The sequence below is a fragment of the Ovis aries genome, chromosome 23, assembly GCF_016772045.2.
Source record: "Ovis aries strain OAR_USU_Benz2616 breed Rambouillet chromosome 23, ARS-UI_Ramb_v3.0, whole genome shotgun sequence".
In the NCBI taxonomy this organism is placed as follows: domain Eukaryota; kingdom Metazoa; phylum Chordata; class Mammalia; order Artiodactyla; family Bovidae; genus Ovis; species Ovis aries.
In genome coordinates, this window is record NC_056076.1 from 37,564,204 (window position 1) to 37,580,062 (window position 15,859).

Consider the following 15,859-nt stretch of genomic DNA (forward strand, 5'->3'; position numbering starts at 1 on the left):
CAGGGGGAGTCTGGGTGTGCTAGGGATGCTCCCACGTCCACAGCCTGGTGAGCTCTTCTTTTACCATGAGCAGTAGTGAAGGGATGGGTTTTATGACATAGCTCTACTTTGCATTTTTGCTTTAGTTAATGAGACTGAGTCCTTCTAAAACCAAGCTCTCGTGCGCTTATGATTATCCTCTCTATCCACAACCGCATTCCCTTTCTGGTCCAACCCCTGTTTTCCCCAGGATTGAGGCATATCAAGAAAAGTGGGGCTTGAAACCTAGCAGGATCCTGTGATGCCTCCCCAGGTACAAAAGCCCCTCTGTGTTCCCCGTTTCTTCTTTGTATAGAAAAAGGCTTCAGTCTTCTAGGCCTTGCCTGAGTTCCAAGAGCAGACTTGAGCAGTTACTAATTAGAGAAGTGAGGGAAGGCAGAAACAAAGGCAAAGCCATCAAGCGAGAAAAGTAGTGATAGCTTAGACAATGGTTGAGTGATAAAAGTGAGTCCAAAGTTCCTCCTCAAGGGATGTACACAAGGCATCTTTGAGTTGTTCTGTAGAAACTAAGACCCCCATACACGCACCCAGGTGGAGGATGCTGACCATAAGCACGTAGACCCCAGTCTGGTTGGAACCAGAAGATTGACATTCCTGATGCATCACCCTGTTATGTCACCCCCAACCAACCAGAAGAAAGTCCACGAACTGAGCACACATCCTATAACTCTCATCCCAAACGTTGCTTTTAAAACCCTTGCCTGAGAGCCAAAGAGGAGCTCAGGTCTTTTGAGCATGAGCTGCCTGTTCTCATTGCTTGACCCTGCACTAAATGCAGTATACTTTTGTGGCTCAGATGGTAAAGAATCTGCCTGCAATGCAGGAGACCCAGGTTTGATCCCTGGCTCGGGAAGATCCCCTGGAGAAAGGAAATGGCAACCCATTCCAGTCCTCTTGCCTGGAGAATTCCATGGACAGAGGAGCCTGGCGGGCTACAGTCCATGGGGTTGCAAAAGAGTCAGATATGACTGAACACTTTTCTTCACCACAACCCAGTATCAGTAGATTGGCTTTGCCGCTCCTTGGGTGAGCAGACTCAAGTTTGGTTCAGTAAGTCGCTGACACAATCAAGAATATAAATCACTATGGGGCACTTTTGTTTTGAAAGCAGAAGAAATTACTTCAGCTTGTGATAGGAAACTGACAGTTTTCCAGTGCTTATTTGAGGAAGTTGGCGGCTTAGAAAGAATTCACACTTGCAGCATTCTGCTAATCATGTCCACTTTACTGCTCATGGCTGGGACCAAGTGATCTGCCCACTCAGACCCTTTCTTTCTTTCTTTTCTCTCTCTCTCTTTCTTTCTCTGTGCGGGGTCTTAGTTGAGGCACAGGGGATCTTCAATCTTTGTCGTATGTGAGCTCTTAGTTACAGCATGCTGGATCTAGTCCCCTGACCAGAGATCAAACCAGGGCCCCCTGGGAGTGTGGAGTCTTAGCTACTGGACCACCAGGGAAGCCCCTAGACTCTTTTCTATTCTTTTAAAAAAATATTTATTTATTTGGCGTCATCGGGTCTTAGTTGCAGCACCGACTAAATGCATCATGTGGGATATTTCTTTGTGGACACAGGTTCTCTAGTTACGGTCCCCCAGCTTAATTGCTCCTCACCATGTGGGATCTTAGTTCCCTGACCAGGGATCAAACCGGTGTCCTCTGCATTCCAAGGCACATTCTTAACCACTGGACCAGCAGGGAAGTCCCAGAACTGTTTCTTGAGATGCTTCAGCTCTCTATCCCTAGGAAGCCGCCTCTGCCTTGCTTCTTCTGAAAGGCTCTATTTCCTGAGTCTGAAGGGTCCCTTCCACTGACTGGAGACAGAAAGGGAAAAGGATCTTTTGGGATCTTGGCCTCAAGCCTTCTTTCTTCCCAGAGCAGCCCCACACTGGGTGCCTGTAAGGCTGTGTCTAGGAAGACACGTGGGACACATATTGTCTCATTTATCTGATGCACATCAGAAACATCACATCTTTCATTGCACAGGAAGGGCTGAACGTTCTTTTAACACAGAGCCCACATCTATCTTGGCTTACCCGTGACTCCTCATGACTTTTGCATGGGGCCTTGCAATGTAACAGATGCTCAGAATAACATTTATTTACTATAAGTGCCATTTGTAACTGATTAAATATAGTGTAGTGGTCACCTCAATGAGAAGTTGGTCCTCCGACTTTTGTGCTAGAAGACAGCTTCCTGGCATAACTTTGATTCAATGAAACAGTTGGATGGGACGATCAGTCTGACTCATTGCCAAGCTTAAGAATTACGGGTATTGAAGAGAAGTTGTGGTTTGATAGCTGTCAGGTGTAGACATATACAAATTGTGTGTTTTCTCCATTTTCCCCCTCTTCTGTCCCTCTCTTTTATTTTTGTGCGGTGCTTCTTCCCTGTGACACTTTATGGACAAAAATGGTGTGAGGATGGGAAAGAGAGAAGCCCCACAGAAATTAGAGATTGAGTTACGCAAGGCAGCCTTTCATCCCTTTCTGTTATTTTCCCCTCGGGGTGGCTCTTTTGAAGCCTTGGATGATAACCGTTCATTATTTTCATGATATTCCATTTACAGAGTTCATGGACAGACTATGTCCTTACACGGTGTATTTTTCTGCTTGGCTCTTGTAAAGTTTCTACTTAGGGAGTTTTCTTTCTCCTATTTGCAAATCAAAAGGCCCAATAATACCATCAAAGCATATAAGAAATAAAATGGACCCACTGGCTTCACTTAGTTACCATAAGGAACAAAGTTTTATGATTTCCATCACAGTTCATGGCCAATTCTTCTGCGAAGTTGCTTCCTTCCAAAAGAAATTTGTAGAGATCGCGTACAAGCGTGCATGCTCATTTACTCAGTCATGTCCAACTCTTTTTTGACCCTGTGGACTGTAGCCTACCAGGCTTCTCTGTCCTTGAGATTCTCCAGGCAAGAGTACTGGAGTGGATTGCCACAACCTCCTCCAGGAGACCTTCCTGACCCGGGGATCAATGTGGGGGTCTGCCTGCCTCTCCTGCATTGCAGGAGGATTGTTTACCAACCGAGTCACCTGGGAAGCCCTGGTAGCCATTGGTGTAACTCAAAAATAGAAATAAAATGGAATATTATACAGCGACTAAATTGTATATGTCCTGGGTGTTCGTTGGAAAGAATGACGCTGAAGCTGAAACTCCAATACTTCGGTCACCTCATGCGAAGAGTTGACTCATTGGAAAAGACTCTGATGCTGGGAGGGATGGGGGGCAGGAGGAGAAGGGGACGACAGAGGATGAGATGGATGGATGGCATCACTGACTCAACGGACATGAGTTTGGGTAAATTCCAGGAGTTGGTGATGGACAGGGAGGTCTGGCGTGCTGCGATTCATGGGGTCGCAAAGAGTCGGACACGACTGAGCAACTGAACTGAACTGAAATTGTATATGTAAAGAAATATTTAAGACCTATGGAAATGTTCATTATACAATCTTTTATTAAAAAAAAAACAGGAAACTGCAAAAAAAAAGGCAGAAAATATGCAAGCACGTGAAAGAAAATGTCTAGCAGTGTCTGAACTGTTTTGAAGAAAAGGTGATTATTGTGGAGTAAATGTCTTTAATAATAATTTTTTAAAGTTCAGAATGGGACCTCAGAACCAGAGGCTGTGTGCTGGGACTACCTTTTAGAAATTAGTGGAGTACATTAGAGTCTGATACTGTGCTTCAAGAAGCTGCTCGGCAGTGGTGGGGCTGTCTTTCCTCATCCCCGGCTGCCTGGCACGTTGACTTGGAAACTGTTTAATGGATGCGTAAGAAAAAGACGACCCGCGTTCATTCCCCCTAAACTAGCTGAAGTTCAAGTGCTGAGGAATAGCCGCGTCTTGCCAGAGGAGGAAATCCGAGTCGAGTCGAACGAAGGACTGATAAAGATGTCCCTCGTTAGCCCTGGGAAGCCGGCACCGGGCACGACGTGAACCCCGTCGGACTCGCCGACGGCGGCCCTTCCCGAGGGGCCGGCCGCGCCCGCTGGAAGGTGGGAGGCGGAGTCGCCCGGCTTCTGGGAAGAGACCAAAGGAATGAGTAATTGGAAATTCTGTAACAGAGACCCTTCTCCCAAACCCTATAGACCTTTCACCCCAAACCCCCTGCTGGGAAGCAAGAGGACGGGAGACCGACGCGGCGGACGGAGAGTCACGTTCCGGAGAGGGAAGTGAAATAAAGAGGGCGGCACCCGGGGGGACCTGTGCGTCATTGAGGGACCGAGGAGAAGCGCGGGCGCACGGGGTGGAAAGGAGAAGTGGGAGCGAGAAGCGGGAGGGGGCGGCCGCGCAGCGCGGGTAAGGGCGCCGCGCAGCGCCCGAGCCTCCTGCCTTCTCCGGCCGCGCCCCGGCCGCCCGCAGCCTCCCGGCTCTAGTCCGACCCGCGCTCCGAATCCGGCCGGCGGAGCGCGCCCTCCGCGCGCAGAATGTGGCCGCCGACATGGCCCCGGCCCCGGCCTCGCGCGCCCTGGCGCTGGGCGCTGGCACTGCTGGCCCTGGGCGGCGCGGGGCTGTGCCACGCCAGCCCGCAGCCTGGGTACCCCGCACGGCCCAGCGCCAGAAACAAGTAAGTGCGTGGCCTCTCCTCGCCCCCAGGACGGCCGAGAGCCGTGGGCTCCCACCCACCCCTCCCCGGTCTCCCGCAGGACCCCACGCTGCCCGGCAAAGGCGAGGAGCTGCAGCCGGGGTCCTCCCTCGGGCTGCCGGGGCGGCGCCTCCTCCGCGGTGGAGCGCGCTCCACTGCCGGAGCTGGGCGTCCCGGGCGACCTCGCCCGCGCCCCCAGCGGTGCCGCGTCCCGGACCGTGAGGCGCAGGGAGAGCCCCGCACGGCAGGGCGATCAGGAAACTCCCCGGGAATGACTGGGGCCCCTGGGACGTGGGGAGGAGGGCCCTTCTCGTCTTTGGCGGATTAAGGTGCCTGCTCTCCAAAGGTGCACCCGCGCGCCCTCCACATGTCGGCTGGTTCCCCTCCCGCCTCCGTGGGGACCACGGGCTCCCTGACCCTCCCTCGGTCGGTCCCCCTGAAGGCTCGTTCCCTCTCTCCCCCGCCTCATTGTTCTCCGGGTTTATGCCGTGCCCTCTCCCCGACTCTCCTTCACCCGAGGAACTGGTGCGCCTACATCGTGAACAAGAACGTGAGCTGCTCGGTGCTCGAGGGAAGCGAGACTTTTATCCAAGCTCAGTACAACTGTGGCTGGAACCAGAAGCCCTGTCCGTCTGCACTCACGTAAGTCGTGGAGTGGAGGGGCGGGCGGGGCGCGCCGGGCCCGGGTAGGGGCAGGGGTGGGGTCGGATCTCTGGGCTCCAGCGGCTCAGAAAATCTCTTCCAGCGGATGAAAACTCAGACGCTGAAAAGTCTGAGCGCTGAGCAGGGTACCAGGCTCTCCGGGGTATTCGAGGCTGGAGTGAGCGTCCGGGACGCGCCTGCCTTGCGGTCAATCGCAAGGCAGAGGAGGGGACGAACAAAGCCCCCCACCCCCATTCTCTCTCCCTCTCTTTTTCTTTCAATTTTATTACTAACATAAGGCAGCTGGACCTAATTAGATCCATATTGTGTGTTCTGGGGCACGGAGAAGATTCCAAAATGTATACTGCTAAAGACTCTTATGAGTAGGATTAGCTGAGAGGTTTGTTCTAGCCAGTGTTCTAAATCAGGCGTTTTGTCCAAATGTCCCCATAAAACTGACCTCTTCCAGGTGTTGTGTATCTCTAAACCAAAGTCCCCAGTAACAACCCGCTTGAAAGTGTGCGGTTGTTGTTTTTTCAAGTTAGATTTGGGAGATTCCGCTAAGTGGTTGTCAGGAGAGAATGGTCCTTAAAGAGGAGGGGAAGGATTAATCTTTTTGCTCATAAAGATTTCACTGTCTTAAAAAAACAACAAGGAGGAAGCGAAGCAGCAGAGGACAGATTTTGTTACATACATCAGCCTCATTCAGTTGTCATCTGGCTAGTCTTTGTGTTTTTGTGTAAGTCAGATATCAGAGGGTGAGCTGATGTGAATAAATGGCTGTAGCCGACGCATGGGATGGTTGAAATTAATTGTTTTCTCCTAAGAATAAGTTGTTTGTCTTAGAGCACAGTTGTCTTTACAGCAAAGAGTAGCCAGTAGGCGGATCTGTCTCTGGCAGAGCGAAGGGACAGACTGGAACTTGTGCTGCAGGAAGCCTTATTCCAGAAGGCAATGGGGGTAGGGATTGAGGTGGGGGGGGGGGGCTTCAGGCTGTAGTTGGGATCATCCCAGGTGGGCTGTGGCGAGGACTGAAGGAAGGGGTGCGTGCGTGCCAGGTCACTTCAGTCGTGTCCGACTCTGTGCCACTCCATGGGCTGTGTGTAGCCCTGCAGACTCCTCTGTCCATGGCGTTCTCCAGGCAAGAATACGGGAGTGGGTCACCATGCCCTCCTCCAGGGAATCTTCCCCACCCAGGGATCGAACCAGGGAAAGGATAAGTCCTATTAAAAGCAAAAAAACCACCACCCCCATCAAAACAAAAAAAACTGACTCCCCACTGCTGTACACAGAGCATCGGTTTGACATTGAATTGCTGGCTGTCACGCTGTTGGGTAGCCCGTCAGAGGGGCACAGTGTTCTCCTAATGCCTGTGTCTCTGGTTGCACAGGGCGTGGAACACAGCACTTTGCAGGTGTTTCTGATAAGCCCAGGAGCCCTAGTTGCTGCTCACAATTCACAGGTGTTCTTCATGATTGGATCCTTAGGACTTGAGACCCGTGGAAGTGAAGGTTCTTGGGAAACTCAGCCTGGAGTTATGGAGAGGGGGCTTTCTGGGTGGCATGGGATAGGCGGGCCTGGAGGCCCATGACAGGCTCGAGTGGGGAGTGCGGTTTAGCCACTGGTGACTATCGAGCATCATGGGAGAAGCAGTTAGGAGGCATGCGGACTTGACACGGAGCAGCGCTGAGCTGTTGGGGGCGGCGGAGAGAATGGAGGGAGGAGGAGAGAGAGAAAAGCCAAGACTTTGGAGGAGGAAGTGCCATCTTAGAGAGCTGGGGAGGAGAAGCCCAGGAGGTGGAGGGGTCCAGAAAGGCCAGGGCTCTGGGGCAGCAGGAGGAGGGGGGTAGGCCTTCTGCTAATGCAGAAGGAGACAGTTTCAGGCCGGGGGCTAGGCCTTGTAACTTGTGTGAGATGCAGGGTATAATCCTGAGGAAACCCCTTTACCCGAGAGTCTAAAGTGTTTCAAGGGTTTTTGTGGGGAAAGGGAATTGGAGTAGCCAAGCAGGTGAAGCCTGGTGGCCCTCAGACTGTGAAGAATCAGCTTGCAATGCGGGAAACCAAGGTTCAGTCCCTGGGTCTGGAAGATCCCCTGGAGGAGGGCATGGCTACCCACCCTTCTTCTTGGCTGGAGAATCCCCGTGGACAGAGAAGCCTGGTGGGCTACAGTCCATGGAGTCCTCACAAAGAGTCGGACATGACTAAGCGACTGAACACTTTCACACTTTAAAGCAGATGAAGAGCTACTTGGAAGACTTAGCAGGTTTTAGGACAGAAGTGAAAAAGCCGAAGGGAGAGACTGAATTTGCCCTGAGACTGAGGGAAATCAGAGAGAGTCAAGGGTTCGGTGGGGAAGTAAGTTCTGCAATAGAAGAACTTCTGTGCTGGACGCTCAGCTGCCACGGGCTCTGGGGACTTGGCACGCATGGGCTTCCAGAAGGTTTAGCCGATGCTCAGTTTGCATATACAGAGACTTTGTTTCCAGATTGTGAATTTGGGCGTCGTTCGTGTGAAACTGGAAGTGGAGAGGGTTTTGTCTGATACACGCGCGTTGGGAGTAAGCACTTCCCTGACGGTGTAAAGAACCTTGTGTCAGGCGCCGCGTCAGGGCTGTTTAGTCCGTACATGAGTTTACTGCCCACCACGGTCCTTCAAAATGAATACTGTTGTCCCCATTTTTATCAGTGAAGACTTGAGGCAAGAAGTCCCTGACTTTCCTGTGGTCCCATGACACGGTAGTGTCAGGGCTGCCAGGAGACCTGGCCTTTGTGGACAGGCCTCTGTCCCTGTAGCATGAGAGAGAGTGCGAGTGTCCTCAGTGGCTTCCCTGGCAGCTCAGTGGTTAAGAACTAGCCTACCAATGTGGGTTCAATCCCTGGACTGGGAAGATGCCCTGGAGAAGGAAATGGCAACCCAGTCCAGTATTCTTGCCTGGAAAATTCCGTGGACAGAAGAGCCTGGTGGGCTGCAGTCTATGGGGTTGCAAAAGAGTCAGACACAGCTTAGTGACTAAACAAAAGCAAAATAAAACAACAACAGAAAATCACTTTAGTACTTGTTGAGTATTCAGCTACTAAGAGGATCCCTACCTTCTTTCATGGGAGGCAATTCCCACATAAAAGTGAGTGAGCGTTGTTGGTCCACGTACGAGCTTGTGCATGTGTGTTCATGCCTGTGTGCTTCACTCTTTTTCCTGGGCATCATTTGCAAGGAGGCCGTGGACTCCATCATTTTTCACACTGTCTACCAGGCTGTGCGGTTTGGCTCTTATTTTATGAAAACACTGGCCAGTTTGCTTCCTTTGTTTGGTTTGTTAGGCTGGTTGTTGAAAAGATGCTAATTAGGGAGGCCAGACTGGTGGGGCTTGAGACTGGTGGAAAACCACCCCTGTCCCCCTGGGCTCAGCAACCACCCTGAGACTTGTCACTGGGGATAGAGTTAAAAGTGTGCTTCCAGAAAAACCTTTCAAAGCTCATGCTAAATACTTGGGAGGTGGTGATACCATTCTTGTGTACGGAGAATGGTTAATTACTATGAAGACTTCTCTGTCACTAGGAATTTGAAATCAGGGCTCTCTCTCTGTGGGTCTGTGTCTCTGGTACACTCAGTGTGAGGAGGGGTCCGGGTCTCCAAGGCACAGGACCGTGTTCACAGACACTGCTCTGTCTTCCCTAAGCTAATTCTTGAGGGTGGGTGATCTGACCCAAGGAGGAGATAAGAGAATTTATCTGATGCCGATTATCCAGTGAGGAGGGAAGGGCAGCTGCTGTGGACTCTAAAGCAGTATAAAAGCTGGGCGGTGGCGATTGATCGTTTGCTCTGAAGATGAGTCTGAGGACCATTCCCCACTCTGAGATCATTGTTCAACTTTACACGTTCATGTTAAGAAAGGCATAAATCTTCTAAAATTGCATCGTATTGCAGAGTTTTCTGATTCACTGTAAAAACCCTTAGCAGTTCAGCCTGTTTGGTAGATGGTCACTGTTGCACACACATATACACCTCCGCACTTAGGATGGTCCCAGCAGATCCGCATCTGAGTCTGGGGTCTCTGTAGGACACCTCAGCATGGAGAGAGTCTGTCTGGTCCTAGACTGGTTTGAGGGACTTGCTTTGGGAGACATAGGAATGTGGGAGACTTGGATCTCTTTCTGCAGGGTGGGGACCGGGCAGGTTGACAGCCTTGGCAGGCTTGATACAGTGGCCAGGGCTGATTTCACGAGACACTCTTCTTGGAGTGCATTCTTGTAAGGGGATGAGTCCTTTTATGTTCATTATCTTCCGTCTGTACTGCAATCCCTGGACGTTATCCCCCTTTTACAGGAGGGCATGTAGTCAGGAAGTAGTGGAGCCTGGGAACAAGTCCAGCTCTGTTATTTCTAAGCCTTAGGCTCTTCCCATCCCACACCCACACAGCCCCTTGCTGTCTAAACCCACACTCAGTGATGAGCACCCCAAGGGTGTGTGTGGTGCGTGTGTGTGAGTGTGCCTCCATGTGTGATGGTATGGCCCTGGCAGCCCCATTATGACCGGAGGGGACAGTGAGGGTCTGAGCTCTCGCAGAGCCCCACCCCCCCACAACACGGGTTGGCCATGCTGTGTGTACTGCTGGTGGAAAACAGGACTGTCTTTCTTCTCCTGGCTGGACTGGGCATTGTTCCTTTCATGCATCATTCATGCCTCATGGCAGCGATTCTAGAGAGTTCCATCACCTCCCACTCAGCTGGGCTAAGCTGAGTGCTGTTAGTATTTGAGGCGTTTGGGGATGTCCCATGTGCAGAGAAACTGCCTTGCTGGTAAGGACAGGGAGGACCCCAAACGTAAGGCAGGGTTTTTCCTCTCTATTCACTGCCGTCTGACACTGCAAACTGACGGGTTTATCAGCATCTGCCCAGCCCAGCCCATACCCACTCCTTGGGTGTGTAGAATTTTGGTGAAATTTTTCCTATTAGCTCTTTTTTTTAAAAAAAAAAAAAAAAGAAAGAAAAAGCGGTTGGGACGGGGAGCTGGGCGGGGCCAACTCTAGGAGCCTGCACTGCTGTGATAACACAGATGCAAAATTTTCGAATTTCCCCCAGGTGTGAGTGTTGGTGCTGAGTTTCCAGAACTCCTCTAATCCTTAGATTCTAGAGGGAGCAGATCGTCATTCATTTGGAAGAAAAGTTTTCTATTAGGGTGCAATCTCAGCCAGGAAAAGCTTAAAAAAAAAAAAAAAAAGGACTTGAGATTGAGGGAAAAAAAATGAGGGCTTACGTCTTCTAGAGCCAATTCTACGTTTCTCACATCTCCAGGAACAGAATTCCTTTCAAGTCAAACTGTGCCTTTTGTGTAGATAGCTCTGGGGGAATATTTCTTCTTTCTGGGTTTTGTTTGTTTGTTTCCAAGATTTCTTGATTTTTGGCTGTGCTGGGTCTTTCTTGCTGCACATGGGCTTTCTCTGGTTGCGATGCGAGAGCTTCTCATTGTGGTGGCTTTTCTTTTTGCGGAGCACAGACCCTGGAGCGTGGGCTCAGTGGCTGTGGTGCACGGGCTTAGTTGCCCCTTGGCATGTGGGACACTGGGCCAGGGATCGAACCCATGTGCAGTGCATTGCATTCCAAGGGAGATTCTTATCCCCTGGATCACCTGGGAAGTCCCTTCATTCAGTTTTTTAACCAATGTTTTGAGGTCCGTTGGCTGTAACAAGCCCTGCTCCTTGGTACGAGGAGGGACCTTGTTATCATGAGGGACCCCAAGTCCAAACCCAGGAGCACCTGCACAGAGGCACCCAGAGCTGTGCCTGGTCCCTGCTGCGTCCCCCTCTTCCGGGCCCCATCCTCAGTAGCCTCTGGTGCTTCCCCAGGTGCATCAGACCTTCCTTTCTAGCTGCCTCGCTCTTTTCCTTCGTTTCTAGTAGATACAATGCTATGTTTGAAGAGCCCTTTGGGGTTCCCAGGAGAAGGAAATGGCAACCCATTCCAGTGTTCTTGCCTGGAGAATCCCAGGGACAGGGGAGCCTGGTGGGCTGACGTCTATGGGGTCGCACAGAGTCGGACATGACTGAAGCGACTTAGCAGCAGCAGCAGTTGGTGTTCCCAAAACATTTTCACATTCATAATTTTATTTTATTCTCATCGCAAGCTCAGCCAGGAGATTAAGCAGGGAAGAGACTGGGGTCTTGGAAGAAGAACTTTGTACTTATGGGCTACACTTTCCACCTTTTTTGTCTTGGAGAAAAATGAATAGAATACACACAGAGGTTGTGGCTTTAAGGAAAACAGTTAGCTTTTTGTGAAGCTTCATTTAATTCCCGTTAATTAGTCTTCCTCCACGGATCTGTGATTCCACCAACACTTGGTCAATGAATTAGAATTCTGATGAAGCCAGAAAAGAGGAAACACGGTAGGGTGGGGTGGGGACAGGTCAGCGGGCCCCTCACGTAGTCCCTCAAGGCTGGCTGGGTGTGGCCGACGCTTCTGGGAGAGGAGATAGAAGATGCAACTTCTGGCCTCTGCTCGACCACCGCCAAGCTGTGTGACTTCAGGCTGGTCACTCAACCTCTCTGAGACGCGCTTCCTCAGCACTACAGGGGAGGTGACGGCTGTGAGGCACAGTCACCAGCAATGTCTAACAGACACAGCTTGTTCTCCCTGTTCGGAGTTGTCGCCTCCTCTTTAAAGGCTCTGAATTCCCTAACAAGTTAGAGAAAGGCTGAGATGCTAAAGAATGAAATAAAGACATACAATGACCTAAGATGACAAGAAAATGAGACAGTTTAAATCAATTTGTAAATGTGAAGTTAAACCCAGAGGTTGCTTTGGAAGCAGAACAGTCATGGAGTGTTTTTTTGGAAAAAGCACAGGAGAGATTACGGTCAATTTAAAATAGGTGCTTTGGGCTTCCCTGGGGGTCCAGGGGTACGAGTTTGATCGCTAGTCAGGGGACTAAGATCCCACGCGGTGTGGCCAAAAGTTTTAAAAAATAAAAATAAGTGCTCTGGTTGCTGTGGACGTTGGTTCCTAGCTCTGCAGGTGTTTGGGTGCCCGTGGCGGGTCCACAGAGAAGAGTCAGCTGAGTGTTCCAGGTTGCCTTCACTGAGCTCCAGTCGTGTTTCGTCCAGCCAGGAACACGCGGTTTTAATGCTCTGCTCTGAGAAAAAAAAAAAATCCTCTTCTTCATGTTGGGAATATTAAGATGTTACTCGTGTTTACTGAGTGAATGACGAGGCAGGTACCGTGCATGACAGTGAGCTGCTGTTTTACATACTGTTTTCAAAAACCAAAACCTGACAGGCTGCCAGTGTTCAGATGACTTCCAGACTGTCACCCAAATGTTCTGATTTATTGTTGGCTACAGGACTGTTTCACTGCCCAGAATTAACTGCTTCCGTGCTTGATGAAGCCATTTTCTGGGCTTAAAAACAACAATGACCCACTTGATAAAATGACACAAGCGTGACTCTGCCTGATGAATGATTTTCCTGGGAGGATCTGGAGAGGAACAGAGTGGTTTTCAATATGCTGGCAGTTCACGTGGGAGGAGAAATAACGCAATTATTAAAACGAAGCTCACCAACAAGTTTTCTTCCTTCCTTCCTGTATTAAAGTGGTGATGGGTGCTGGAAAAAAAGGGAGGTTTCCAACTAACCAAATTCCTGGTTCGAAAATGCTGGAGAAGCAAACTGCTATGGGTGTGTCAAGATCCAGCTGCTCTTTTCTTTTTTTTCCCCCCACATAAAAAAATATTAGGAGACTATGGGATACGCCTAAAAATTATTCTTTGCAGCATCAACCTTTCAGGACAGTATGCTTTCCTGAGGATTTAATTAAAAGAAATTTGAGATGCGTATTTAGATGAAGTCTTTTCAAGCTGATCATTTTGATGAAAGGGAATTGGCTGTGAGACGTCTCAACTTTTCCCTGACTTCTCCCATCTTCTCCCACTTTTGTGATTGTCTGTGTGGGCCTCATTAGGTTATCTTTGCTGAGATTTGTTCGCAGCTCATTATGAAGTGCCAGAGAATTCCCTCCTGCTTCCAGCTCTTCGCCTGCGTTTGCCCAGCACGGATGCTGTTAAAGGACCATGATATAAGGGCCTAGATTTTTTTCTCCCTAAACCGTGGTGGTGAAAATGCCACTTGTTTTCTGCTAACTGAAGCTTTTCCACATATCTTGAAAGTGGAGCCTGAAAGTTGTGGTAGAGATTGCAACAGAACCCAGGGTTGGGGCCGGTTTCACAATCCAGCCTTTCGCGAGGGATCGTTTCACCAGTAAAGTGGTTCCCTGGCTCTAGGCAGTTTCAGCCCTAAGAGCTCTGACACTCAGGGGTGGGGGGCAGGGGGCAGGGGAGTGAGGGGAATGAGGGCCTTGGGCAGGGAGGGAGGCATCACAAGCCCATCTGGATGTATTGAACATTCCAGAAGCTGCTGTCCTGATGGTGCTCGGGCCTGACATATACACCAGGTGGCCCACCCCAGAGATGCCCCAGCTGTCATCTGCTGGAGCAGCAGTGTTCCAGGACCACAGCCCAGGGTCAGGGCCTGGCCCCATTGTGATAAACCATGGGCCCATTCCCATCCCCACACATTGCATCATCTTCTGGCCACTCTTAAGGTATCTGGGAGTCGTTTGGTTGCATCGTGGCAAAAAAACAACTAGTGAGATGAAACGCAGATTCCTTGCTCACTGGCGGAGCAGGAGGGAGGGAAGGCAGAAACACCATTCACCACTCATGTCCGGAACCAAATTGCAAGGCGCCCGCTGAGCCCTCCTTGGCAGAGTCCACGCTGGGAAAGAACAGTCCCAGTGAGGAATCACTCTTTGTCATATTTTTTAAACGCTCATTTACGTCTTTGACATTTTGTGTTATTTTACACAAAATGGCAATTTGAAGATAAAAAAGAAAATTCTATTTTGAAAAATTTTGTTTTCCTTAATCATTGGTCCATGCCACCTGATGCAAAGAGCTGCCTCACTGGAAAAGACCTTGATGCTGGGAAAGATTGAGGGTTAAAGGAGAAGAGGGCAGCAGAGAATGAGATGTTTAGATAGCATCATTGACTCAATGGACATGAATTTGAGCAAACTCTGGGAGATGGTGGAGGACAGAGGAGCCTGGCGTGCTGCAGTCCATGGGGTTCAAAAACAGACATGACCAGCTTTCAAAAGTACAAAAATAGATATTAGGGCTGAGTTCCCAGTAGAAATAAAGCAATTGGTTGTGTGTTTGAAAAGTAATCTGATACATTAAAAACAACAAAACTTTAGTTAAATCCTCATTTTGAAACTCTGAAAAAGACTTAATGCTGATTTTGGCTTTTTCTTAACTGAGATTTGTAATTGGATAGTCAAGACTGACAATTTACTTCGAAATGCTGATGAGATTTAAAATACTCAAGTGCATAAATATATATTATATATAAAGTTTAGTACATAAAATATATGTATATATTATATATGTATGCTGTGTGCAAAGCACACAAACAGCTCTACTGAGGTGAAATTTACATAAACTGTACATATTTAAAGTTGTATGATTTAACATGTATATATGCCTGTGAAACCAACATCACAATTAGGATATTGAACGCCTCCATCACCCCCAAGAGTGACCTCACAACCCTTATAATCCCTCCCTCCAGTTCCCCCCTACCCCACCCCCACCGCACTCCCTCCCCAGGCAACTGCTGATGGGTTTGTATTCTCTAGAGATTTATGTCAAGCGTCATATGATCTGTACTCATGCATTAGGTTTTTTCATTCAGCTTGGTAACTTTAAGGCACGTCTGTGTTGTGCCCTGGATCCCTGGTCGATTACTTTTTATTGCCGAGTAGTATTCCTTTGCGTGTGTCCACCACCATTTGTGTCTGGTGTTTGGAAGCTGAGGACTCATGGTAAACTACAGTGTGGAAACTCATTTATACTGATAGTAAGGGTACTACTCTGATTTTCCCGAAGACCAATTGAGACAGTAAATACGTAACAGATGTCGAACACAGGATAAAATGTAATGGGGTAAAGAAACACAGGGCCCGTTTTGCCCCGGGGAGATGTTGGATTGAGGCTGCCTAATTAGCATACACCATTTCGAACTGGCATGAAGCTCAGTAGGGTTAAGTAGACTTATTATTTGAAGACTCTTAGTTCCTTGGTTTCATTAAACAAATATTTTTGTGCCTGGCCTCCGTCTGGCCCAGGTCTAGGCCCCATGGGGACACAGCAAGGAACCCGACTTCTCTCTAGCTCTCCAGAAGTTCACGGCCAATAGGTGACATGAGACATAAACAGAAGTATTTATGAAGCAAAAGGTAGGCGTGAGGGCTGCAATAAGAGAAGCATAAACAGTGGAGGATGTTCAGCGGCGGAGGAAATTGTTTCCAGCCGGGAGGAATCCGCGAGCTTGTTTGCAGGTGGTGACGTTCTAGCAGGGATTTGAAGGAAGGTTCCAGCTGAAAAATAGATGCAGACGTGAGAGGACACCAGCCCAGCCCAGAGAGGACGTTAGCAGGGGCGGGGAGGAGGAGAGAGGGGAGAAGTAAGCCATGGGGCCAGGGGGAGGTCTGTTCCGGGCCTGGCCCCTTGGCGTACAGATGGTCATCGAATCCCTGGGT

General features: G+C 49.6%; 1 protein-coding gene across 2 annotated transcripts in view; it reads left to right on the top strand.

Annotated features, from left to right (window-relative positions):
- Window positions 1-4,298: 4,298 nt before the first annotated feature.
- EMILIN2 (elastin microfibril interfacer 2) overlaps window positions 4,299-15,859 on the top strand; it is a 58,181-nt gene continuing 46,620 nt past the window's right edge. For both annotated transcript variants that reach the window (XM_042239645.2, XM_015103646.4), the window contains exons 1-2: window positions 4,299-4,610; window positions 5,148-5,270. In XM_042239645.2, the coding sequence (XP_042095579.1) occupies window positions 4,471-4,610; window positions 5,148-5,270 (263 nt within the window). In that variant the 5' untranslated portion in view covers window positions 4,299-4,470. The remainder of the gene's footprint in view (window positions 4,611-5,147; window positions 5,271-15,859) is intronic.